General features: G+C 39.9%; 1 protein-coding gene across 1 annotated transcript in view; it reads left to right on the plus strand.

The window, feature by feature from the left end:
• Window positions 1-26,594, plus strand: part of NAT10 (N-acetyltransferase 10) — a 35,185-nt gene that overhangs the window by 7,523 nt on the left and 1,068 nt on the right. The window contains exons 7-28 of the mRNA XM_060764984.2: window positions 1,423-1,537; window positions 1,925-2,032; window positions 3,223-3,356; window positions 4,684-4,777; window positions 6,360-6,458; window positions 8,020-8,156; window positions 9,768-9,892; window positions 10,824-10,974; window positions 12,152-12,248; window positions 13,072-13,188; window positions 14,581-14,682; window positions 14,819-14,893; window positions 15,372-15,488; window positions 15,630-15,763; window positions 18,174-18,222; window positions 19,173-19,269; window positions 22,234-22,344; window positions 23,049-23,221; window positions 23,752-23,871; window positions 24,594-24,692; window positions 25,039-25,112; window positions 25,489-25,572. Coding sequence (XP_060620967.2) covers window positions 1,423-1,537; window positions 1,925-2,032; window positions 3,223-3,356; window positions 4,684-4,777; window positions 6,360-6,458; window positions 8,020-8,156; window positions 9,768-9,892; window positions 10,824-10,974; window positions 12,152-12,248; window positions 13,072-13,188; window positions 14,581-14,682; window positions 14,819-14,893; window positions 15,372-15,488; window positions 15,630-15,763; window positions 18,174-18,222; window positions 19,173-19,269; window positions 22,234-22,344; window positions 23,049-23,221; window positions 23,752-23,871; window positions 24,594-24,692; window positions 25,039-25,112; window positions 25,489-25,572 — 2,412 coding nt within the window. The remainder of the gene's footprint in view (window positions 1-1,422; window positions 1,538-1,924; window positions 2,033-3,222; window positions 3,357-4,683; window positions 4,778-6,359; window positions 6,459-8,019; window positions 8,157-9,767; window positions 9,893-10,823; window positions 10,975-12,151; window positions 12,249-13,071; window positions 13,189-14,580; window positions 14,683-14,818; window positions 14,894-15,371; window positions 15,489-15,629; window positions 15,764-18,173; window positions 18,223-19,172; window positions 19,270-22,233; window positions 22,345-23,048; window positions 23,222-23,751; window positions 23,872-24,593; window positions 24,693-25,038; window positions 25,113-25,488; window positions 25,573-26,594) is intronic.

Here is a 26,594-nt window from a genome sequence, read left to right on the forward strand (position 1 = left end):
TATAAGGAGTTTGTTTAATGAGCCTTGCCTAGAAAGGATGCGGAATAATTGTTGCTCTTTGGTGGTCATATTGAGGAGCTAGCCTTTACGTGCAAGTATAACAGTATTTGTAAGGTTGAAAATGCAATCATAGTAATATTTGTAAAGCTAAAAGCTTAGAACAAGATTGGAGAAGCTTCCAGTTCAGTTAGCCTACACAGCATGGTTATCAATATGGGATTGTGGCTATAACCTATACTTGTTAGATGGTTCGGATGTTTGGATCAAATATATCAGCCCTTATTAACATGGCCAATGGTGAGAGTTTACAGCAGTTGGAGCCCCAAACATCTGGCGGGCAGCAGGCTGGAGAAGATAGTTGCATAGTATGGCTATACTTAAAGCTTTTAAAGCTAATTTACAACCCCACAACTTTAAGTAGTGTCTTCTTTGTGGATTAAAGCTCTGCCAAATGTTCATAATAATATTTTGGAAAGAGCTTGTCAAAGTTACTACTTTGGAATGCAACTCAAAAGTGAAAGACAACAGATAGAGGCGTATATAGTATGTTGATGGCTTTAACTGGTCATTCACTTACTTCAGTTGTTAATGAACAAATTAAAAACCACTGGTCCCAAAACAGGCCTGGAGTTGATTGGAGCTCTGGTTCCAAGCATCTGGAAGGCACTACATGAAGGAATGGTTACATAGAGGCTGTCTATGGAGAATGCCACAATATGCCCCACCAAAACATTCCTTTTGGGGTGCTTGATCTAAAAGGTGTTGCATAGAGAATAGCTATGTGATGAGGAATAATTTGTGAGATGAAAACTTTTCAGCTTTTAACAATGTTAACATTGGTTGCTGTGAGTTTTCTGGGCTGTATGGCCATGTTCCAGAAGCATTCTCTCCTGATGTTTCACCCATATCTATGGCAGACATCCTCAGAGGTTGTGAGGTCTGTTGGAAACTAGGCAGTGAGGTTTATATCTGTAGAATAATGTCCAGGGTGGGAGAAATAACTCTTTTCTGTTTGAATGTTGCAATTGGCCACATTGAATAGCATTTAATAGCCTTGCAGTTTCAAAACCTGGCTACTGCCTGCCTGGGGGAATCCTTCGTTGGGAGGTGTTAGCTGGCCCTGATTGTTTTTGTCTGGAATTCCCTTGTTTTTTTAGTGTTTGTCTTCATATATATATATATATATATATATATATATATATACACACACACACACACACACACACACACACACACACACCTCACTGGCCTAATTTCTAAGAGACCTCACAACCTCTGAGGATACATACCATAGATGTGGGAAAAACATCAGGAGAGCATGCTTCTGGAACATGGCCATACAGCCCAGAAATCTCACAGCAACCCAATGATTCTGGCCATGAAAGCCTTCAACAACACAATGACAACTTTCTCCTCATACAGGTTTATTCTTTCCCTGGCATCTTGCAAGACCTGCATGGTGGTTGATGATCAGCTTAATATTCTCCCAATCTCTAGCCATGTTGCCAACATAACAGCTGTTCCAGCTCGGTCTAAGGTAAGCACAGATCTGAGAAAAGTCCAGTGTGTGAGAGAGATACTATAGGTCCTACAAAAGTGCAACAAGCAAAGAAATCCTCCCCCTTTTGATAAATGTTCAAAGTCCTGTTTGCACTCATAAAATGGTGATGCATTTTGGATAACCTAGAGTTTGAATCATTATGGATGTGATATGCTTACAGATATTTTGAATTGTATCAATGTGAGAGAAAATACATCCACAGCATGGTTCTTATGATGCATTGTTTTTAAGTCTGAACAGTATAGGCTGCAATCAAATGTTTGCTTCTATGTTTTCCTTAATATTAACCTGAAATGAAATATGCTCACTCTTGGCATTAATGGTAGCAGCTATCTTTAGTAAAGTCCATTTTCTTACTGATAGGAGGATAATCTGAGTCCTCAAGATATGGAATTGAAGGAACTAAAGGAGAACCTCCAAGATACGCAGCCAGTCGGAGTATTAGTTGATAGCTGTAAAACCCTGGATCAGGTATGTGCTCCTTTTGACCTGGGATGAGATACCCATTTGGTAGTATTCCTTTCTGAAGTAAAGATTGGCGCAGGGATACGAATTCCATGAGTGCAATGAAGTGGACTGAAAACCATGAAAATCCATGCAAAATTTATTCATTTATTTTGTATCTTTCCTTTCTTCCAACATCCATGGTGGTTTGAATCAGTTATTGTTCAAGGTTCTGTTGTTTCTACCTCAAACCTTTTCTTTTTTTATTGATTTTATTGATTTTACTGATTTTATTGGGATAATCCATGAATTGTGGTAACTGTGATTTGTTGTAGTTTTGTGATTATTGTTTTGTGTGGCAGGCATCTAAGCGTGCCTTTGCTGTTGTAAGCCGCCCTGGGTCCCCTACGGGGTGAGAAGGGCGGGGTAAAAGAACCCCAAATAAATAAATTTTTAAATATCCTGAGGAGATTTGTGTACCACTTAGGACCAAGGGGTGAGTGAAAATCCTTGAACTAGGTTTGGTAATAGTTTAGGATGAATAAACTGAGGTTACATTTGGTCAAGCATTTGTTGTCAGAAGAAAGCCTAACATGAGATTTGTGATTTGGCTAATTTTGCAAGGTATTGTGCTCTCCCTGAAGGGTTAGATCTATAGTATGAGAACTGACATGCCCATGAAGACCCTCGCTGTTTTCCCCTAGTTAAGCCCTTTTTAGTTAGAGGGATTAATTTTTTATGTACAGTTTCTGGGGGGGGGGGGGGGGGGGGTCAGTCTAGACAGCCTCTTTGCAGTTGAAGCTTTGTTGCCCTGCCCCTTTAAGAATCCCTTCAGGCCAGGCACTTCTGGTTTTTGGAAGTCAGCCTTTCGTGACTGGAAGGAAAGAGAGGGAAGCTCAAAAAGTCTACAAATAGCACGTCCAGTCTGAGCTGTATTCAAGTCCAGTCAGAATTAACTGTTGAGACCATCTTAGAGACAGTTGAACACCATACAAGATAGAGACAATAAGAAGTTGACCTATTGACCTATTTCTTTCTCTTCCATTTCTGACCCATTTCTTTCTCTCTTTATAATGTTCTGTTGGAAAACAAAGACATATTTCTGAATTTGTGTAGCTCTGGATGCACCACCTCCCATATATCCATGTAGTCTTTCTCTTTTAATACTCTTGTGCAAGAAATATAACCAATCTTGATTACCTGCTTTCTCACAATAGGCAAAAGCTGTCCTAAAATTCATTGAAGCCATTTCTGAGAAGACACTGAGAAGCACTGTGGCTTTAACGGCTGCCAGAGGAAGAGGGAAATCAGCTGCCTTGGGATTGGCTATAGCTGGAGCAGTGGCCTTTGGGTAAGTGACTACTGGGTGTTTTAGTCATAGATTTGTGTCAAAATTGAGATCTAAAGAAATTTAGGAGAATTCAAATTTCTAAGTGAGTCTGAAAAGAAGTCAGTAAGCAAATGTGGAAAACTGAGATTAATTTACAGTCAGCCCCTTTTATCCATGGATTCTGCATCCACAGATTCAGTCATCCATGGTTTGAAAATCTTTTACAAAATCCCAAATGATTTTTCTGTTTTATATAAGAGACACTACTTACTACACCATTGAATATAATGGGATTTTGGTATCCACGGGGGGTCATGGTACTAAATCCCAACAGATACCAAGGGCCCATTGTTCATTCTCTAAGGCCAAGATTTAAAACTTCATGGTGCAGAATGCGGATGCAGGATTTTAAAAAATAATCATGGTTTGCCCAGGTAATTTTATAAAAATGCAAATACATGATCTTTTTTCTGGACTTTTATCTTCAAGTTTGATACTTTGCACACATCCTTTTAGAGAAGGCATGGTCAAACTTTGGCCCTTCCTCCAGGTGTTTTGGACTTCAGCTTCCACAATTCCTAACAGCCTCAGGCCACTTCTTTTTTCCCCCTCAGCTGCTGTTAGGAATTGTGAGAGTTAAAGTCCAAAACACCTGGAGGGAGGGCTTACCCATTCCTGCTTTAGAGTCTAGAGAAGAGCTTTCATCCGAGAATGCTACAGTTCAGTTGTTTACAAAGAAGCTCATTCATTGTTTTATTTTGAACCTTTAAAATATATATCCTTGTTAAACACCTGAAACTGTGCTTTCGGTGGAAAGGTTCCACCATAAACCTTACTGTATCATATCAAACCAAAACTTGTCTTTTCCATGGCTAAATGCTCACTTATGTCAGCTTCTCTGCTTCTATGGAAAAAAAACTGGCCAAAATCTATAAGTGACTGCTGTGGTTTACATATGTGAAATAATGAAAATAGTATTTTAATAACTGACAGATTTTTTAATAATCTGATAGTGGTTTGAGGGTTGGACTTTGTAGACCAGGATTTGGATCCCTACTTGGCCATGGAAACCCACTGACTGACTGATCTTGGGCAAGTCATATTCTCAGAAGAAGGCAAAAGCAAATTCCTTTTGAACACATATTGCCAAGAAAACTCTGTGAGAGCTTCACCTTATGGTTGCCATAAATCAGAAGACAACACATATGTTCTAAACATTTAAGATCCAGTTTGTCTTACAGATTAGGAAACCAATTTGAGGCCTATTTGAAGATGGACAAATATTCAGTACATATAAAGAGTGTAAAGTTTATTTTTTTTCCTCCTTCCCTCCCTTCCTTTTTTGCAGTTACTCCAATATTTTTGTCACATCTCCCAGTCCGGATAATCTCCACACCCTATTTGAATTTGTCTTTAAAGGCTTTGATGCTCTCCAATATCAGGTAATACCATCAGAATATGGTTTGAATCCAGAAGGTTCTTAGATTATTTTACACAAGATTTTCTTTTACAAAAGATTATTTTATTATTTACTTTATTTATATCCCGCCCTTCTCACCCTGAAGGAGACTCAGAGCAGCTTACAAACTATGTCAAAAATTAAATGCCGCATCACACACATAGCAATCATCAACCATATTAAATTATAAAACAGTTAAAACATATAACTACAATAAACAGATTCAAAACATATAACGTGTCGAGTCATGGTTTCCATACTTCCTGGTTTTCCTAAAGCCATTATTCAGACTGTTAGGTTGAGGTTGAATTCTGTATTACCCTACTCCCTGAATGCCTGTGTACAGAGCCAGGTCTTTAGCTTTTTACTGAAGACCAGAAGGGATGGAGCCAGTCTAATATTACTGGGGAGGAAGTTCCACAGCTGAGGGTCCACCACTCACAAGGCCTTGTCTCTCGTTGCCACTAGTCGCACTTGCGAAGAGGGAAGGACCAAGAGCAGAGCCTCCCCAGCAATCTTAAAGCTTTAGCTAGCTCGTAAAGGGGGATACGTTCGAACACGTGATGCTTGTGCAAGGTTCCTCACCACCAGTTTCCCTGCATGGGCAAATCCCACACTTTTCTGATGGGTCCCATACTCCTCCTCAGAAGCAGCTGTGAGCCGAGAAGGCAGAGGGCGGGTCAATAGCTGCATCAGTTAAAAAATAAGAAACTTTGTTTTGTGAGTAGACTTCAGATCATATTTCTCTGGATTCCACCCTTGCTTGAGTGGGTTTTTGGACTTGAAAAGCGTATTTTTAAAAATCTTGTTCTTGTTGCAATACAACTGTAATGTTCCATCCAGATATAGGCACTCTTAATGCATTGTAAACATCTTATATGACTTATATAAAATCCCCGTCTAGTTTCCCTTCCTCCACATAAAAATCAGGGAGGAGTGGGGAGATGACGATTAAAATTGAGTATCCACTTTCTCATCAGAAGACATCTTAATGAAATCATAGTCTATTATACAGTCTATTATATAATACTATTATACAGTATTTAAAGTCTTGCTTTCTACCATGTAACTATAATATCATTGCTACTGTATTAATTTTCAAATCCCACGAATGTCTTAATGTTTTTCTGATTTTTTTATAAAAGTCATAAAAGGCTTCCAATCTTTTAAGAAATTATCCAAGGACTTGGATCAAACTGCCTTGTGTGTTAAGGCTGGTGCATGCCTTGAGTCACCTGCGGGCTGAGTGGGGTGGTATATAAATGTAGCAAATAAATAAATAAATAGATGTAGACTTGTATAATATTTATAGTTCTAAACCTGAGGGCAAATTTGTAAGTTACTCTGAAAGCCTTTGTGACTGAAGAGCAGGGTATGAATATCCTAAATAAATCAATAAACCCTTATTCACATTTTTACTTCAGTCCAGTGCCTAAACTTTGAATACAGCACAAGGCTGTAGCGATGAAATATCAGAAAAAGGATTTGTTTTCCTTTCTAAATGTATCAGTACACTAGAGTCCGTTGTGATTGGTTTTCATATTGTGTCTTACGTTTCTTTTCAGGAACACTTGGATTATGAGATCATTCAGTCCCTCAACCCTGAATTTAGCAAAGCAGTCGTCAGAGTGAATGTGTTCAGAGAGCATAGACAGACTATCCAGGTACAGCTGCTTTATGGCAGTCTTACGCTATGAAGAAAGGGTTGCTTCCTGGGATTCTTTGAGTATGACAACCTCTTTGGAAAAGCCAGACAATGTTGCCTGTGCCCAGTTGGATTAGTTTCACCAAAGTTGGTGTCTTCCTTTCCATTGGCTTCGGTGCAGCAATGATTCTAGTCTTCCATTAATGCCTCCAGCAATAACTTTCACTCTCCTGCTCTTAAATAGGTGGGAGGAAAGCACAAGCTGCCTCTGGCCCCAAGAATACTGTCATCTCTTCCCTCCAAAATTTCACAGTGCTAAAACAGTTGCATGCACTCCACTAAATAAATAATAATAGTACTTAAAAAAAAAACAACAACCTGACAATAACAGCAAAAAAGGGACCTGTCTCCTGTATGGATCTTAAGACTGAAATGTAAGCATGTGACAATTATTGGAGATAATGGATCATGACCTGTTAGGATCACTGACTATCGGGGTATAAATCATGAACTGTTAGGATCACAACCTAATTGCGGTAACAGAGTTTATTTGGTAATGGGTGATTGCTGGGCATGTAGATATTTTGTTTTTGTTTCATGCAGACAATGATGCAAGCAGGCTTCTTTCAAAGATAATAAGTTTTGTTTATTGATAACTTTGTGTATTTAAGGATACAGGCACATTTCTTGTCAGGGGTTAAAAACTTCACTAATATTTCAGAGAGTTTGTATGTTGAGCTTACAATCTTTAACAGTTTCTTCATAAACTATGTTGCTTTATACAGCTCTCTTTAATAAGAGTTTACTTTCAAATAGTTTTTAAGTTTCTAACATTAGCTTCTGCACTCTGACAGACTTCTATACACGAGGTTCACTCAACACTTCTCTCTAAGGGTAATTCCTCAACTGACATTCCCTATCTGTCACCCTGGTTAAACCTGCACATTCCAAACTCTCACTGAGTCAGTAATGTGTCCTGTAGCCCCACCCACTGCTTTAGGTATATAGAGATAAGGAGAGTGCTAATCAAATAAGACATATATTTCAGGTCATAAAATGACTATAAATCAGACAAAAATCATATAGAGGATGCTTGAGAAAGTTGCTTCCTCCAACAATTTACATGGATACTAAGACAATGCTGTTATTTGTATTATTTTGTTTTTAAAATGCATTACAGCAACCCTCAACTTTCATAGGGATTAAGGGAGCAGGACCCCTATGAAAGTGGGAAAGTATGAATATTTTAATCCCCCCCCCCCAACATATTAACACACAAAAAGCACCTATACAAAGTGCATGGGTTATTTGCCACTGCCTCCACTGATGCCTATGTGATTTTTATTTGGGAAATTGATAACACCAGACACCATCTTGAGCACCTTTCAGTTAAGTCCTACTTAGTCAGTGGTGAAAGGTGATGTCTCTGGAAGAGAATTGAAGGGAGCGACTGGGCCTAATTGCATGCATACTTGTTTAAGGACTATACATTCAGTGGTTCCTTTCAAGTCAGCCTATCTCTCAAGAGGGCACATCCATTTACTACGTTTGTAACACCATTTTCCTTATTTCTTGACAAGTATATCCACCCTGCTGATGCTGTGAAATTGGGACAGGCAGAATTGGTGGTGATTGATGAAGCTGCTGCTATACCCCTCCCTCTTGTGAAAAGCCTGTTAGGTCCTTATCTGGTCTTCATGGCTTCTACAATCAATGGGTGAGTGTTTCTCTTGAGCTGGCTGTGCAGACATTTCTTGTCTTGAATCTACTTCCTATGACACTTGGTAGATCAAATGGAGCAAACCTCCAGGGTTTGAGTTTGTTGAAAATTGGATTCCACCTGCATTTACACCTCTTGACTATTGATGATGTGACCACTCAGCATCTAGTCATTTTCTTAAATCATGAACCACCTTGCTGTTTTTAGGAATTAACCTGATCAGGGCCTGCCCAATCATTAGGCAGAATGAAATATATGATAGAAGTAGTAAATATTGGAGGGATGAGCAGTATGCCCCATGTCTTGCCAGAGCAGGGAACTTGACATCACAAAGTTCATCAAGTAATGAATATCCACACATTAATATGTAATGAATAAATGCGGTGACTTTCAGTATATACTCAAGTACAAGCCTAGTTTTTCAGCCCCTTTTTTTAAGCTGAAAAAGCCCCCTTCGGCTTATACTCGAGTTAAGGTTATTTATTATTTTACTCTGTTGTTGTTGTTGTTATTGTTATTGTTGTTATTGTTACATTTATTACTTTATTATTATATTACATTTACATTATTTTATTTTATTATTATTACATTATTATTACATTTATTATTTTACTCTATTTCTTCTTCTTCTTCTTCTTCTTATTATTAAATGTACTATTTTACTCTATTATTATTATGTTTATTATTTTCCTGTATTTATTATTATTATTACATTATTTTGCTCTATTAATATTTGTATTACATTTATTATTTTACTCTATTACTATTTTATATTTATTGTTTTACTCTATTATTAATGTTATTACTACATTTACATTATATTATTTTTATTATATTTGTTATTTTACTCCCTTTATTATTATTATTGGAAGGGTACGTAAGCACATTTACATTGAAGAAGGTTAGAATAATGGTTGAATCAGAGTTGGACAGTCTTATCTTAAATTACAGTTTTTTGTAAATTTTCAAAAACATTTAACCAACTGATGCCTCAATTAATATAATTTTATTAGTTGTTGTGTTTATTAGTATCTGTTTTTATTTTGAAATTTACCAGTAGCTTCTGCATTTCCCACCCTTGGCTTATACTCGAGTCAATAAGTTTTTCCAGTGTTTTGTGGTAAAAAAAAATCAGCAGAGTTTTTCAGCATATTTTTAGGCTGAAAATGCCCCCCTCGGCTTTTATTCGGGTTAGCTTATACTCAAATATATACGGGTAATTACCTTTTCCAGTGAGTGGGCAGGTTTCTTTTTGCATTGAACTGTTTCATGGATTCCTCCTCCTTGACTACTGCCTCGCTGACTTCATGTACAGGATCAGGAGGATTTGGAAATGCTTGATGGAGAACAAGAATCTAGAAATGTTAGCCTAAAATTCTGTATCAGTATCACAAAGATATAGGAGAAGCATATGCTTATCAGGAGATATATTATAACAGAAAGAGTTATGCGATTATGCTATTTAGTTTCACCATCTATGTTCAGGTGCCTTTTTTGATACCTCACGTAACAGCCTTGCATACATTCTCCACAAGCAAGCAAAATTTTCTCTATTTTTCTCCTTCCATTACTTAATTTTTTCCCATTTTTATCTCTTGTTTTAAATAGATATGAAGGCACTGGTCGTTCCTTATCATTGAAATTGATCCAGCAGCTGAGACAACAGAGTGCCCAGGCTCAAGCTAATGTGACAGCGGAGAACAAAGTGACAACGACAGCAAAACTCTCCTCAGGTATCTTTCCCTAAGCAGTCACTCTCAACTACATAAAATGTCATCGGATTGCTGAAACCCATTCTGTACATTTTTGTCCAGACATAAAAAAGAAGCTTCTTCCTCACCCCCAAGAACTGCAGGAAATTAGTAAGAGAGAATGTGCTCATATTGCTCATTTTGTGGGGTATCTTGGACTTGAAGGGCAAGTCTATAAGCTAAGGCAATCAAAGAAGAGCCTTTTAAATTTTATTTATTTATTTATTTGCTTTATTTCTATACGGCATATTTCAGCCCAGACAGGCGACTTTCGTCTTTATGTGAACTTTATGTGACTTTATGTGCACTTTCGTATTTGTTTTGTGGATTTGCCTGCCTAATGAAGTTGTGGACTTGTTTATTATCAAGTAAAGCCAAGAAGGAATCTCCAAATGTTAGCCATGTAATGTGGATCCATGGATGTGTTTTATAGTATGAAAAGCCGTGATACAGAAACATGGTTAGTCACATCCTGCTGACAAATGCACAGGTGTTTAGTCCAAAAACACATGATATTTAAGACAGTTTGACTTATTGCCTGACTGCTCATTGGAGGGAAGACTATTAGAGGCAAAGATGAAGTATTTTGGCCACATAATGAGAAGACAGGAAAGCTTAGAGAAGACAATTATGCTGGGGAAAAAGGAAGAGGGGCCGACCAAGGGTAAGATGGATGGATGGCATCCTTGAAGTGACTGGCTTGACATTGAAGGGCCTGGGGATGGTGACGGCCGACAGGGAGCTCTGGCATGGGCTGGTCCATGAGGTCACGAAGAGTCGGAAATGACTGAACGAATGAACAACAACAACCTATTGCGTGAATATCCAGTTAGAAGGCTTATTTCTTCCCAGATCTGCTTTTTCTTACAGATACATGTGACCTTTTGTTTGATCTTTCTTTTTGTCTTCCTAGCCCGTACATTACATGAGGTTTCGCTCCATGAATCCATTAGATATGCCCCAGGAGATCCTGTTGAAAAGTGGCTGAATGACTTGCTGTGCTTGGATTGTCTCAACATCACAAGAATTATATCTGGCTGCCCATTGCCTGAATCTTGTGACTTGTATCCTTGTTACCAGAGTTTACACACAAGCTATATACTGTCTGTGCTACCCTTACCTGGAAGAGTCTGCAGTGGGAGCTTTTAGATGATTTATTTAGCAAATTTGTTCCTAGTTCTACTCACATTGTGTAGATTGTATAATGTCTTTGAAAACAAACTAGACCTACAGAAGCAGTACAGCTGAGTTTACCTTAACCAAAATGCTGGGGCCAGAAGAACTCCATATTTTGGAGTGGAAGGTGGATTTTGGAATACTTGTAACACATAATGAGATGTCTTGGTGATAGGTACCAAATCTAAACATGGAATTCATTTAGATTTCATATATACCTTATATACATAGCTTGGTGGTAATTTTATACACTATATTTTAAAAATAATTTTGTGCATGAAACAAAATTTATATACAGTTGACCTGGTGGTGCAGTAGGTTAAACTGCTGATCTGCTGAACTTGCTGACCGAAAGGTTGCTGGTTCGAATCCAGGGCATGGGGTGAGCTCCTGCTGTTAGGCCCAGCTTCTGCCAAGCTAGCTGTTCAAAAACATTCAAATGTGAGTTGATCAATAAATACTGTTTTTGCAGGAAGGTAACGGTGCTCCATTCAGTCATTCTGTCCACATGATCTTGGAGGTGTCTACGGTCATAAGTCAACATGTACCAGACTAAAAAAAAAAAATTCCTGATGTGCTTGCTATTTTTTTTCAGATGAAAAGCATTCTCAATGTGATTCCTGGATATATGCTAGTTTCCTGAAAGCTGATGCTTGAATAAACCTGTTAGGTCAAAGATGCAGCTGGATTCTTTCATCCCCCTTCTGTCAATTTTATGTTGAAAGACTAACATGGCTATCTGTTTGACAGCGAGAAGGGTCAGCACGAGAGTCAAAATAGGGCAGATCTGAAAGGTGGAAATCGCTGTGGATGCGATATTCCTGCTTCTTGGCAGGGGGTTGGACTGGATGGCCCACGAGGTCTCTTCCAGCTCTATGATTCCAAGGCCTCCTCTCCTCATATTTCTGTAGGTAGAGTTAAAGATGCTTGACATGGTCTTCTGTCATGTAGCCTGCTGATGCAACCTGATCAGATTGTGATATAAATACATTTAGTAGTTATAATCAAAATTGATACTGGGAGATTCTTCTGAATAAAGCTTATCCCTTAACTAATGTCATGCAGATATTATGTCAACAGAGACACCCTGTTCTGTTACCACAGAGCATCAGAGACTTTTCTTCAGAGGCTGATGGCTCTGTATGTGGCATCTCATTATAAGGTTGGTTATTCATTCATTTTATTTTCATGCCGCCTTTCTCCCAGCATGAGTTCTAAAACCTGATACTACTACTACTACTACTAATAATAATAATAATAATAAGTAGTATAACCTTATATACTACCTTATATAACCTTACTGGGATCTGCACGCATTATTCGCCGATACATCACATAGTCCTAGGCACTTGGGACGTATCTGACGTGTGATCCAATTCAACAGCCAGCAGAGTGTCTGCTGTGGACTCGTTGTGTTTCTAATAATAATAATAATAATCATAATCATAATCATAATGTTTACCGAGCCATCATATTAAAATTCCATTACATTTTAAAAGTATATAATCATGTAAAATATAACAATGGAATTAAAACATAGTTTACAACATCTCCATAAGATGGCTCCCTGTAACCAATTAATCATGAAATGCCCGTTTGAATAAAAAGGTATTTGCTAGCAAAAAGAAGCCCAACCTAGTCTCCTGTGGAAGGGAATTTCACAGGCTGAGAGTTGCTATTCAGAAAGCTCTCTTCTTTCTCCTCACTAGAAGAACCTCTGGTGGTGGTGAGATCTGGAGAAACCCCTTTGGCAGCTTCAGATAAGGAGACCCATTTTTCAGAAACTCTGGACTTAAGCTCACCATTTTGCTGCTTGGCTCTCTGGCTTTTAAAGAGCAAAGTCTCTGTGGCAAAAAGTGTGTGTCAGATACACACATGCCAAAAACAGTATTACTGGGATTACTTGTCTATTTATGAATTCATAAAATATGTTAATGTGTGTGATAATTGTGAAATAATTCTGTAACATAATTGTGGCCTTCCAGAATTCCCCCAATGACCTCCAGATGCTTTCGGATGCTCCGGCCCATCACCTCTTTTGTCTCTTGCCACCGGTTCCACCTACGCAGAATTCCTTGCCAGAGGTGCTTGCTGTTGTTCAGGTAAGATGTGGTGTAAAGCCTGGATTGTTTAAAATGAAATTGTCCAAAAAGAGAAAGTGTAAACTGAATATATGATAAAGGCTTCAAACCCTTCACTATAAAACTTATTTTTTATTGACTTCAAGAAGGAGATTGACTTGATATTCCTGCCCCAATGAAGGACTGAAAAGATTCTTTTGTGATACTCTATTTGGGAATGTAGTGCTCAACTAGATTACAGAGGAGTCAGTGACAGTCACCCTGCTATATTTGTGGATTTGAATCGATGTGCATTTGATTATTAATGGATTTGATTATAGCATTTTCTCTAGGAATCTCTACCCCCCCCCCCCCACTGTTTTGGTCAACATCTTTGGAAACTGACCATAGAGTCACACTGGAGAACCTAGAGCAGAGCTTTCCAAAGTGTGTGTTGCAACATATTAGTGTTTAGACTGCAGTGTGTAGAGGTGTTGTGCAAACGTAACGAGCAATTTCTGAGTTTATGTGAAATAAGCAATAAGTCATATTTTTTAAAAATGTAAATAAAGTACTTTCATAAGTTAATGTTATATCCATATACATCTCATTAATACAATTTATATATGTGTTTGTATATCTTATATGTCAGGGTTCTCAACTTATTGGTCCCCAGGTGTTTTGGCCTGCAACTCCCAGAAATCCCGAGCAGTTTACCAGCTGTTAGGATTTCTGTGGGTTGAAGGCCAGAACATCTGGGGACCCTCAGGTTGAGAACTTTTTGCTAGTGAAACCGAACTACTGTGTTGCGAAATAATGCATCCATAAAACATTTGTCACTAATATTAAATGTTTGTAAAACTCTGACCTAGAGATTCCTAGAGAGAACATTAATCTAGGAATCTAGGTTCTCCTGTATGATTATATGGTGAAATATCTAGGGTTTTTTTTTATTAGCAGTTCTTCATTTCCACGAGAGTCATGCACCACCAACCCAAGCAAATGTGGAGGGCAGACTGTAATGCAAATTTACATTTATGTTTTGACTTGCATAAAATATGACATGAACAAACCTTTGCCATTTTATTCCCTTTGTTTCAAAGAGTTTTCTATATTTTAAGCTTTTAGAGGGCTGTTTTTAATGTTTTAGGACAGGAATGCAGACTATGACAAACTCCTTTGGCTGGGTGTGTTAGATCATTGGTTCTCAACCTGTGGGTCCCCAGATGTTTTGGCCTTCAACTCCGAGAAATCCTAACAGCTTGTCAACTGGCTGGGATTTCTGGGAGTTGTAGGCCAAAACACCCGGCGACCCACAAGTTGAGAACCACTGTGTTAGATAAATGACTCTCATCTGTTGGGTGCTTTGCTACAAATCCACTACTAAGGTGTTTGCATTCTCATTTTTCCTCTATTATCTCACTCTGTTGATAGGTGTGTTTGGAGGGTGAGATCTCCCGTCAGTCTATTATGAATAGTCTGTCTAGAGGAAAGAAAGCTTCAGGCGATCTAATTCCATGGAGCATTTCAGAGCAGGTAAGAGATCAACATCTGACTTGTGCCTTGGGTATTTTTTGTGTTATTTTGTGGGATTCTTTAAAGCAAAAAAGGTTTGTTCAGTCATATTGGCTTTCTTCCTCTGTTCTTTTTTAAAAATATATTGTGCTTATAGTTCCAGGATCCTGATTTTGGTAGCCTCTCTGGTGGAAGAGTCGTTCGCATTGCAGTCCATCCTGATTATCAAGGGGTAATGTACTTTTGCTGTTCTGTTGCCTTGTTACAGCCAAATGCAGCCCAAGATACAGTGAATGCAATGCTTCCTCCTTCTCTCTGCAGCCCCTTTTGAATCCAGAGAAACATACTCAGGTGGACTGGAAAAGCTTTTCAAGTAATGCAGAAAACTAGAGAAAAGAGGGGGGAGGAGTCCACCATAGCTATCAATGTTGCATTGGGTTTAGGCCACTGTTCTGCACAGTTACTGACAGCAATAGGAATGGGACACACAACAGAGAAAGAAACATTGCATTTATATTTTTTATTAAAATAAATATTTTGTTCATTCCAACTAAGAAGCTGTGGTTGTGGATTGACACTGAGGTGTTCCTGTAAAGTAGTTAAGATGCCAACACAAATCTTTATGGGAAAATGCGGAATTTTAAGGTCAGCCAATTTTTAATAATCTCCATATTACTCTGTGTGTGAAGTGTTTAATTTTTCCCCTACAGATGGGTTACGGCAGCCGAGCTCTGCGTTTGCTCCAGATGTATTATGAAGGCAAGTTCCCTTGTCTAGAGGAAAAAATGACTCAGAAGACAAGAGAAATAACTACTGTGAGCAGTGAGGTACGGGGACTTCTTTAACGCGGGCATTCTCCTGCTTTGTGACATTCAGTCCATGCGGATTACATCAGATCGATAATATTGTCCAGCGGATGAGTTAAGGCTTAAGACTCTTGCTAAGTTGACTTCTTATTGTGGTTCTAGGCTGTCAGTTTACTGGACGAGTCGGTGAAGCCTCGGAAAGATTTGCCTCCTCTGCTTCTCAAGCTGAGCGAGAGACAAGCGGAGAATTTGGACTACCTTGGTGTGTCTTATGGCTTGACACCAAGACTGCTCAAGTAAGCATTCCTCCATGCTTTGTTATTGTACTGGGAGAGGCCAAGAAAAACAGGTGCCTCACTTATTTGTTGTTCATTTGTTCAGTCGTTTCCGACTCTTCGTGACTTCATGGACCAGCCCATGCCAGAGCTCCCTGTCGGCCGTCACCAACCCCAGCTCCTTCAAGGTCAAGCCAGTCACTTCAAGGGTGCCATCCATTCATCTTGCCCTTGGTTGGCCCCTCTTCCTTTTTCCTTCCATTTTCCCCAGCATCATTGTCTTCTCTAAGCTTTTCTTTCTTCTCATGATGCGGCCAAAATACTTCATCTTGGCCTCTCCTATCCTTCCCTCCAATGAGCAGTCGGGCTTTATTTCTTGAAGTATGGACTGGTTGGGTCTTCTTGCAGTCCAAGGCACTCTCAGAACTTTCCTCCAACACAACAGTTCAAAAGCATCTATCTTCCTTCGCTCAGCCTTCCCTATGGTCCAGCTCTCACATCCATAGGTGACTATGGGGAATACCATTGCTTTAACTATGCAGAAAATGCACTTGGCCTCACTTATACTCAATATTAAATCAATGTGTTTTGGAAAACGTCAGATGTATTGTGGTTCAGACCAAAAGTCTGTTTATCACTGCCTTGCACTGAGACTGGTAGGTCAAGGTTTGAACATCCACTCAACTGAGGAAACTTGTGTGACCGTGGGCAAATCACATGCTCTTAACCCAAGAGAATGGCAATAGCAAACTGTCTTTGGACCAATTCAATAAATAAATAAATAAACAAAAAAAATCTGAACTCTTAGGATAACATACCTCTAAGTTGGAGTCGTTTTTAAGGCACTTAGCAGCAGCAGAAGCAACACCTTGATATATTCCCTTTTTTCCAGATCAAAATTACCAGTTTGTGTAAAGTAGAAGTGTCATGGTTGGGGGGGGGGGGGGGGGGGACAAATTGCCTGCATTGTGCAGAGGTTTCAATTTATCTCTTAACAAGTTCATAGACATGATGTGGATTCATTATCTTTTCAGCCTCATGGTATCATGTAGTGTGCTGAGAGCTGCTGCTTCCTTTCTGAATTTATTGCATTGGGAATGTTACCTAAATAGCAATCTCCTGGGAAGTTGAATGCTGTCCCAGTGGTGCCTGCATAGTTGGAATTTATGATGACAATGGAGAATATGAAGAGGAAAACAAATTGATATTTGTAGAAGGGGTGCTGAAAACAGTAATCAAAAGCGAGTGGCCACAAATGCATATGAAAAGGACAGCATAGGCTCAGTCATGCATAGCTTTGTTTCAATCCTGATTTTCAGTATTTATATGTAGATACATTTATAGTATCTACATGTAGGGGCCCCCAGTGGCGCAGCAAGTTATATTATTATTTAAAGCATTTATATTCCGCCCAGAGGAGACTCAGATCAGAGCACAATACAGTGTTCCCTCACGACTTCGCGGTTTGCTTTTAGCAGACTTGCTGTTTCACGGGTTTTTGAAAATATTAATATAAAATACTTATGTCCTGTGGAGGCCAGGGACCCCAGAAGTGCGGCGGCCTGAGGCGCAGCAGGGAAGGCCTGCCTCCCTGGTCTCCACAGACCCCGGAAGTGTGGTGGTGTGAGGTGCAGCGGGAAGGCCTGCCTCCCTGGTCTGCTGCTGCCTGCATGGCTCTGGAAGCTCTGCAGGGGTCTGCATAGGCCAGGGAGGCAGGCAGGTGCCCTTGGGATGGCCCAGGAGCAGGATAAGGAAGCGTGGGTAAGAAAATAATATATAAAATAATGTATAAATATTGAAATTAATATGGCGTCTACTTTGCAGATTTTCACTTATTGCGGGGGGGGGGGGGGGTGTCCTGGAATGGAAACCTCGCAATGAGTGAGGGAACACTGTATATATATGGCAAACATTCAATGCTGGAATATAAAATAAACTATAAATCTACACAAATACTAAAATCAATTGATTTAAACTTCCTCAAATCAACTATAGCTGACTTAAATCCGCTAAGCTGCTGAACTTGCTGACCGAAAGGTTCGTGGTTCGTATCTGGGGAGCGGGGTGAACACCTGCTGTTAGCCCCAGCTTTTGCCAACCTAGCAGTTTGAAAACATGCAAATGTGAGTAGATCAATAGATACTGCTCCAGCGGGAAGGTAACAATGCTCCCTGCAGTCATGCTGGCCACATGACCTTGGAGGCGACTACAGACAATGCCGGCTCTTTAGCTTAGAAATGGAGATGAGCACCCCCCCCCCCCCCCCCAGAGTCGGATTTGACTAGACTTAATATCAGGGGAAACCTTTACCTTTACTACATATATAGTATTCAAAGGAGCATCCTTCTTTGTGCATTTTTTTAAAAAAACCACCATACACATATTATCAGTTTGGTATTGACAGTTGTTTATTACTTTTGTTTTCTACCAGATTTTGGAAGCGAGCAGGATTTGTACCTGTATATCTGAGGCAGACTCCCGTAAGTCTCACCATGTAATCCCCTTAGAAGAACTTAAGTTGTTGGGGTTTCCATTTATTTTGATCGGAACTGGGCAGAAGGAGTAGTAGCAGGTTTTTGACAGTGGAAAGTAGAAAACAGGAAGAATAATTACATCCATGTTTTATGTATTTTATCACAAAAACTGAATATTTGTGCATTTAATTACTTGAGTAACTTGGTGTGCATTATGTTCATCAGTGGCAGGGCCTCTGGGACCATGTCCATCTCCATGGATATAGCATGGGAGGGAATTGCTGAAAAATGAACTCCGATTGTAGTAGTGAAAGCCTTTGACAATACATTGAACTCTGATTGTGTAGCTTTATAATAGGTGTCCTTGGGACCTCATCTTTTCCGAGGCTGCAGTAGTCAGGTTGGCTGTGTATTTTATTGCTCCAGATAATTAGATTCAAATCTCATATTACACTTTTCTATTTTTGTTTTGTGGCTCGAAATCTCAAGGTTAGACATGCTGATAAAGTGGTCTAAATGCCCTAGTGACACTAGATTGTGTCTGACATTAGGAGCTTAGCAGGGTCAGCCCTGGTTGGTATTTCAGTGGGAAACTGCCAACCAATGCCAGAGGTGCTGCAGGCTAAATTTCAGAGGAATGAATTGGCAAAATTACCTCTGTGGATATTTTGCTTTAAAGCATTATATGAAATGCATGATGTTACTATAAGTCAACTGGTAGCATGAAGACACATGCACACATAGAGAAAGGTCAGGATGCGCTATGAGCCTATTTCAGGTCTGTATATCCAAGTAAGTGTCAGTGGCTTGGCTAGTGGGAAAATTGCTTCAATCAGGAGATCTGTTTTCAATGAGGGGGTATTTTAAACATGTCAAAATATAGTATTATACATTTTCTGATTTTAAGAAGCAGCACTGCATTGTGTGACAACCATGACCAATGTCTTTACTTCTAGAATGATCTGACAGGGGAACATTCATGTATCATGTTAAAGTTGCTGAATGAAGAGGAAGAGAAAGAGCAGGAAAACTGGCTGATAGCCTTCTGGAAAGGTATTTATTTATCATGACAGAAACAAATTGAGAATACAGTTATGTTGTATAGAAAAACCACAAACAAAGTTAAAAACTTGGCATTATACTAAATGTCCTTTGACCAGAAGCTGGCCACTTGGAGTGCCTCTGGTGTTGCTGTGAGAAGGTCCTCCATTGTACATGTGGCGGGGCTCAAACTGCACTATAGTAGAATCATAGAATCATAGAATCAAAGAGTTGGAAGAGACCTCATGGGCCATCCAGTCCAACCCCCTGCCAAGAAGCAGGAATATTGCATTCAAACCACCCCTGACAAATGGCCATCCAGCCTCTGCTTAAAAGCTTCCAAAGAAGGAGCCTCCACCACACTCCGGGGCAAAGAGTTCCACTGCTGAACGGCTCTCACAGTCAGGAAGTTCTTCCTAATGTTCAGATGGAATCTCCTCTCTTGTAGTTTGAAGCCATTGTTCCGCGTCCTAGTCTCCAAGGAAGCAGAAAACAAGCTTGCTCCCTCCTCCCTGTGGCTTCCTCTCACATATTTATACATGGCTATCATATCTCCTCTCAGCCTTCTCTTCTTCAGGCTAAACATGCCCAGTTCCCTAAGCCGCTCCTCGTAGGGCTTGTTCTCCAGACCCTTGATCATTTTAGTCGCCCTCCTCTGGACACATTCCAGCTTGTCAATATCTCTCTTGAATTGTGGTGCCCAGAATTGGACACAGTATTCCAGATGTGGTCTAACCAAAGCAGAATAGAGGGGTAGCATTACTTCCTTAGATCTAGACACTATGCTCCTATTGATGGTTTGCTCTTTTCCACGCTTGCATGTTGTGGATTCCATTTTGTAGCCTCATTTCTTATGATTGGCTCTGCAGTCAGTTCAGCACTTTCCAAGTCGCCCAGTCTTCTGTGTGCCCAGAGGGGAGTCTCTCATCCAGTATCAGCCATGGATTGAGGTTCCAAATTTTGGCCTGCCACTTTTGGACTCTTGCTTGCTGTGGTGTTCCTGCAAGTAGATCTTAGGAAGATGTTCCTTCATTTAAGGTGTTGGCTTGCTGGCTGATATCCAAATAGAGATGTTGATGCCTTGGTCCTTTGATTGCTGGCTGCTACTTCCCGACAGATGTCAGTTACCAGCTAAACTTTATAATTTCTCCAGTGATGTGGGGCGTAGATATCCTGTGATAATGTGGCATGTCTCATTAAGAGCCACATCCACTGTTTTAACGTGGTGAGACGTATTCCACAATGGGCATGTGTATTCAGTAGCAGAGTAGCAAAGCGCAAGGGCAGATGTCTTCACTGGGTCTGGTTGTGATCCCCAGGTTGTGCCAGTCAACTTTCGCGTGATGTTATTTCTAGCAACCACTTTTTATTTAATATTTAAGCAGTGCTTCTTATAAGTCAGAGCAAGGTCCAGGTAATTGCCAGGTATTTTGGTGTGCTGCAATGCTCCAGTGGGGTTCCTAGGTAATCCTTAGAGCTTGAGATGCCTGTGTGTTCTTAAGATAAAAAGCACATGTCCATGTTTTAGATGGATTAGGAATGAGCTGGGTTTCCCTGTAATAGGCAGTAAGAACACCTAAAGCTTTGGAGAGCTTCTCTTCAACCATTTCAAAGCTCTCTGCTTGAGCGGTGATGGCACGATTGTCAGCATAGATGAAACTCTCTGTCCCTTCTGGTGGTGACTGATCATTCTGTTTTTTGCCATCTGCTTCTTTGGCCCTGGAACTCAACAAAAAAGCTCCTGTTTTGTAGTCGATTTTGGGTGAGCAGGTGAGTTGGTAATCCTTTGTGATATTATAATTTTTTTCAAGAAGAGGTGATGGTTGACCGTATCTGGAAACATGATGAATTCATATAAATTAGGAATGCCTCAAACTCCAATTTCAGAGTTAAGGACAGTCTTATGCAACAATCATCCTTGCATATTTGCCATTTCGTTACTCATAGATTTGATCAATATAGCATCTCTAGGAATCTTTAGATTTTCTAGCGTGGCTTTACCACCAGTTTCCACCAAACATTGAACATAGATTTGGATTGGAGGAGCTTGACATTCGTGGAGAGAGCACTTCTCTAGGCATTTGTAGGTCTTCCATCATAATTATGTGGTCATTGTCTGCTGGATGTTCATCACAGAGTTGCATTCGAGGGTCTAGAGTAAGCATGGGCAGACTTCAACCCTTCAGGAGTTTTGGACTTCAACTCTCACAATTTCTAACAGCCAGTAGGAATACCTGGAGGGCCAAAGTCTGCCCATGTCTGGTCCAGAGAGTTGTTTTCAGGTAAAAATATTGTGTTTCTTAAATTAATAGTTTTTCCACTATTGCAGGAGTCCTATACTCCTAACCACTTTATAAGTGGAAGGCCTACTGTATTTAGGGCATTATGATATTTCTGAATTTTTGAAATGTATTTTGTGACTCTGCCTTCATAGTTTATGCCAATTCTCAACCTCTCAATAACTTTTGTTATGAAAGTGTTACAGGATTCTTGGTGTCTGTAATGGAGACTATGCCACAGGGATGGGACTCATGAGCCGCTTCAGATACTACTGGAATCGCTGGGTTACATAATGTTGGGTGTTGGCATCTATGGAAGTTTCTTAGCCCATTTTTGTGTGTGTCAGGAGTGACTTAAGAAACTAGAAGTCGCTTCAGGTGTGAGACAATTGGCTGTCTGCAGGGACATTGCCCAGAGGACACCCGGATGTTTTACCATCCTGTGGGAGGCTTCTCTCATGTCCCCACATAAGAAGCTGGAGCTGGCAGATAGGAGCTGGCCCTGCTCCCCGGATTCAGACTGCCAACCTTTCAGTCAGCAGTCCAGCACAAGGGTTTAACCCATTGCGTCACCGGGGGCTCCTTCTTATACCTAAAACATGGATATGAAATTCTTGTAGTCTTCCATCCAGCACTAGCATGCATGTTGCTAATGATCTTTTAAGTAGTAACTCCAGTCTTTTCCTTTGTCTGTTAGATTTCCGGAGGAGGTTTCTGTCTCTCCTGTCATATCAGTTCAGCACTTTCTTGCCTTCGTTGGCTCTGAATATCTTGCAAAACAGGAATATCAAGCCAGAGTCTCAACCATGTAAGTTTGAGTTTCTATACTTCTTGTAGACTATTTTGTGAAAGTGAGAAGCCCCCAGTGAAAGCTTAAGAAAAGTGTATTTGTCAAAAAAAAGTATTTGTAGGTTCAAAATGCATAGTAGTCTTGTTTTTCTAGATCAGGTTTGGGAAATGTTTGACCCTTCAGACATTCTGGATTTCAGCTCCAGACTGCAGTATGCTGGATGATTGTGACTGTAATAAAAAACACCTGGAAAGCCAATGTTTCTCGAACTTTCCTTGTAGATAAACTAGAACCCATTTCTAGTGCATTGAACCAAGTTTGCCCATTTCCTCTTTGCATGTTTTTGTTCTCTCCCCTGTCTTGCAAAATGAACAAAGTGTGGCACCAGTAATATCCTTTAAATGTTCTTTTTTGAGAATTGAAGACATATCTTTTTCACTTAGTTGTGTATGTGTATGTGTTTTGTTAGAAACCATACACTAGTTCCTAGGTGAATATTCAATGGCCTCTGTTTCAAGTTAACATCGTTGGCATTTGGTAGTGAAAAGTACCTTCATGGTATCTATTTTGCACATTTCTCTTGATTCTTTTCTTCTCTTGCATAGTCCTAAGCCAGATGAATAGAATACATAGATAGAATGACAAATCGAGCTCTGGAAGTGTGACTGCTGTTTTTCTCTTCCTCTTCTCTCAACGTCTCAAACAACTGATGGTGTGGACAGCAATAAGTCGTAATGAATTAGAAGCTGTTTTTACCCCATATGACCTGAAGAGGTTGGAGATGTATTCAAGGAACATGGTGGACTATCACTTGATTATGGACATGATCCCAACTATTGCTAAAATGTACTTTCTCAACCAACTTGGGGATATGACTCTTTCTGCCACACAGTCTGTAGGTACCATATGTTTTGCTACTGTTTATTGAATCCATCTAATTCAGGCATGGGCAAACTTCGGACCTCCAGGTGTTTTGGACTTCAGTTCCCACAATTCTGTGAGAGTTGAAGTCCAAAGTCCAGAAGTGTGAGAGTCCAAAACACCTGGAAGGCTGAAGTTTCCCAATACCTGATCTAACATAAAAGGCAGACTTTGGATCTTTAGCTGATTCTCTTTACATTCATGATTTATTCTAACTTGTGTATTTCATTAACATATATATCTCTGTTACATTTGTATCTTAGTTGCCTTTAGTTTAGTACCAGGCATTTTCATTATATATTTTAAAGTTTTTAAAACAAAAATGATTTGGCTCTTGGTATTATTTACCCCTGCATTTATTATACTATATGTGTACCTTTTAAAGGAGAGTGGATAAAAATTGATCTAACCAAATCAAAGTGATAAATGTCAATACTTTTTGCCTAACCTGTAGAGTTCTCTACTGTTTCATAAAAGTGCTGAATGCCCCTTCTGCCCCCTCAGGCACTGCTTCTTGGGATTGGTCTCCAGCATAAATCTGTGGATCAGCTGGAAAGAGAGATAGAGTTGCCTAGTGGGCAATTGATGGGTCTCTTCAACAGAACCATCCGCAAGGTTGTTCAGGTAAATGCTATTTCAAGATTATGTTTGGAAAGATGAATCTTAGGTTAGGACAGTATGAGATCAAGATCGTGTATTTGCAGAACTCTTTTCAGAAGTTTATTGTAGAGATATAACTTAAGTTTGCTTTGAATACCTCGATGCTGCATTTTGGCTAAGCGAAGGGTGGTTCTTAGGAGTTCTCCAAGGTGCTATGAGATAATAGGTAAAGATAAAGGTTTTCCCCTGACATTAAGTCTAGTCATGTCTAACTCTGGGGGTTGGTGCTTATCTCCATTTCTAAGCTGAAGAGCTGCCGTTGTCCGTAGACACCTCCAAGGTCATGTGGCCGGCATGACTGCATGGAGCGCTGTTACCTTCCCACTGCAGCGGTATCTATTGATCTACTCACATTTGCATGTTTTCGAACTGCTAGGTTGGCAGAAGCTGGGGCTAACAGCGGGAGCTCACACCGCTCCCTAGATTTGAACCTGCAACCTTTTGGTTAGCAAGTTTAGCAGCTCACTGCCTTAACCCACTGAGCCACTGGGGGCTCCTAGCGAACCCTATATTTTGACTATAGTTGAGCTAGAACCATACCATTGAATCGCACTGGAGAACCTAGAGAGGGCCACAAATACTTCAAGTGATTTTTTTAGTTTGGGTAAACAAAACTGGATATTGGTATGGTTGGGGGAGGAAATTGGTCTGTTCTATTGTTCATTACCTGTTTTTTCCCTCCTTAGTTGTTCAATGCTACCCAGGAAAAGGCTGTGGAGGAGCAGATGGCAGCAACAAAAGAAATTGTGATGGAGCCAACCCTGAAATCCTTAAATGAGGACTTGGTAATTGCATGCCTCTGATTCCACATATTACCCAGCTCTCAGCACTGGGTGAAGGCAAACCTACAGCAATTTCCCAATGTTGAGAGAAGAGATATGGCTTATCTCAATCAGAAGCTGATCAGAGATACGCCCTGCTCACCTGTGAGAAAAGGGAGGGTCAGCTGAAGAAGCAGGCATGGAAAGGGTGACTCTTGCAGTCAGTACATCGAGAACCAAATTTCCTTTCAAATTTGTACAGTTAACTAGTGTTGGGCTGGCATCGATTTATTTGTTTGGTTTGAAAGCGGTGGGTTTTTAAATTTTGGTTTGCATATGTTACTTATAAAAATTGCCTTTTTGATGACAGGAAGAAGCAGCAAAAGAATTTCAGGAAAAACACAAGCAAGATATTGGGAAGCTGAAAGACCTTGACCTTTCACAGTGAGTTCTTACCCTGCATCCTGCCCTTTTCCTCTCTGCAATATCTTTGCCAGCTCTTTTAGAAAACAATCCAACACTCTGTATGAAAGTCTGCATAGTGCCATGATCTTTTGCATAAAGGGCAAGGATGACCGTGTTTGTGGCCTGGAAGTGCTTACAGATCCGTCACTCCAAATGGTAGCTTGGATAGATGCGATGGCCAGGTGTTCAAGTAATGGCGCTCCTGTACAGATGTGCAACTTTAGATATCAAAAATAATTTTCACCCAAATTTTGACTGAATTTTCCTTTCCTTTCTGTGTTTACTACAACTACTAGTTATTTAGTTCACATCTTTGCTGCAGTGTAGTTTCTCACTGGTTTCTCTTTGAGCTCAGGTATGTCATCCGAGGTGATGATGAAGAATGGAATGAAGTGTTGACCAAAGCAGGACAGAATGCCTCCATTGTTAGCTTGAAAAGGTGAGTGCAGTTGCAGACATTTTGCGAAAGGTTCTTGCCTAGACTCTGCCCAATACACCCCATTTTGAAGGATCCAAATTGGAAGCAGCCCTGAAGTTAACTAAAGACCAACTAATATGCCACTGGAAGAGATATAAGTGCTGCTAAGTTCTTAATAATAATAATAATAATAATAATAATAATAATAATAATAGGTTGTTGTAGGTTTTTTCGGGCTATATGGCCATGTTCTAGAGCATTCTCTCCTGACGTTTCGCCTGCATCTATGGCAAGCATCGTCAGAGGTAGTGAGATCTGAGGATGCTTGCCATAGATGCAGGCGAAACGTCAGGAGATAATGCCTCTAGAACATGGCCATATAGCCTGAAAAAAGCTACAACAACCCAGTGATTCTGGCCATGAAAGCCTTCGACAATAATAATAATAATAATAATAATAATAATAATAATAATATACTTTACTTATGGCCCACCCCCTCCCCCAAGGGGACTCGGAGCAGCTTACAACAGAGAAAAGCCATATAAAATAGCAATAAACAAGTCAAATGGCAAATAAAACAATAAAATAACTGAAAAAACTGTGGATGTTTGGTATCCACTGGGGTTAGGTTCCAGGATCTTCTGTGAATATTAAAATGTGGAAAAGAGTGGGGGACTGTGCTATCCATCAATTAATACAAAGTTTTACAGTTTTACAATAAATCCTTGCCCCTCTCACTACTTGACATAAGCCAAAAACGGATAGCCGTCTTTTCAAAGTGCTTTCACTGTATTTTCCTGCATGTCAAGGGTTTGGACTAGATGGATCTTGTGGCAAATTTGAATTTTATGATTCTACAAAAACATATTCTGATGGAAATCTTGAGGACTCTTTGGGCCTTTTCACATTACACAGTCATACTTTTTTGACTCAGCTTTTACTACCATTGCTGCATCCTATGGAACCCAGGGTTTCGATGTTTGGCGAGGCACTAGATTACTCTGACTGAGAATTGTAAATACAGTCCACATTCACTTGGGTAA

Source organism: Anolis sagrei, chromosome 1 (assembly GCF_037176765.1).
Source record: "Anolis sagrei isolate rAnoSag1 chromosome 1, rAnoSag1.mat, whole genome shotgun sequence".
In the NCBI taxonomy this organism is placed as follows: domain Eukaryota; kingdom Metazoa; phylum Chordata; class Lepidosauria; order Squamata; family Dactyloidae; genus Anolis; species Anolis sagrei.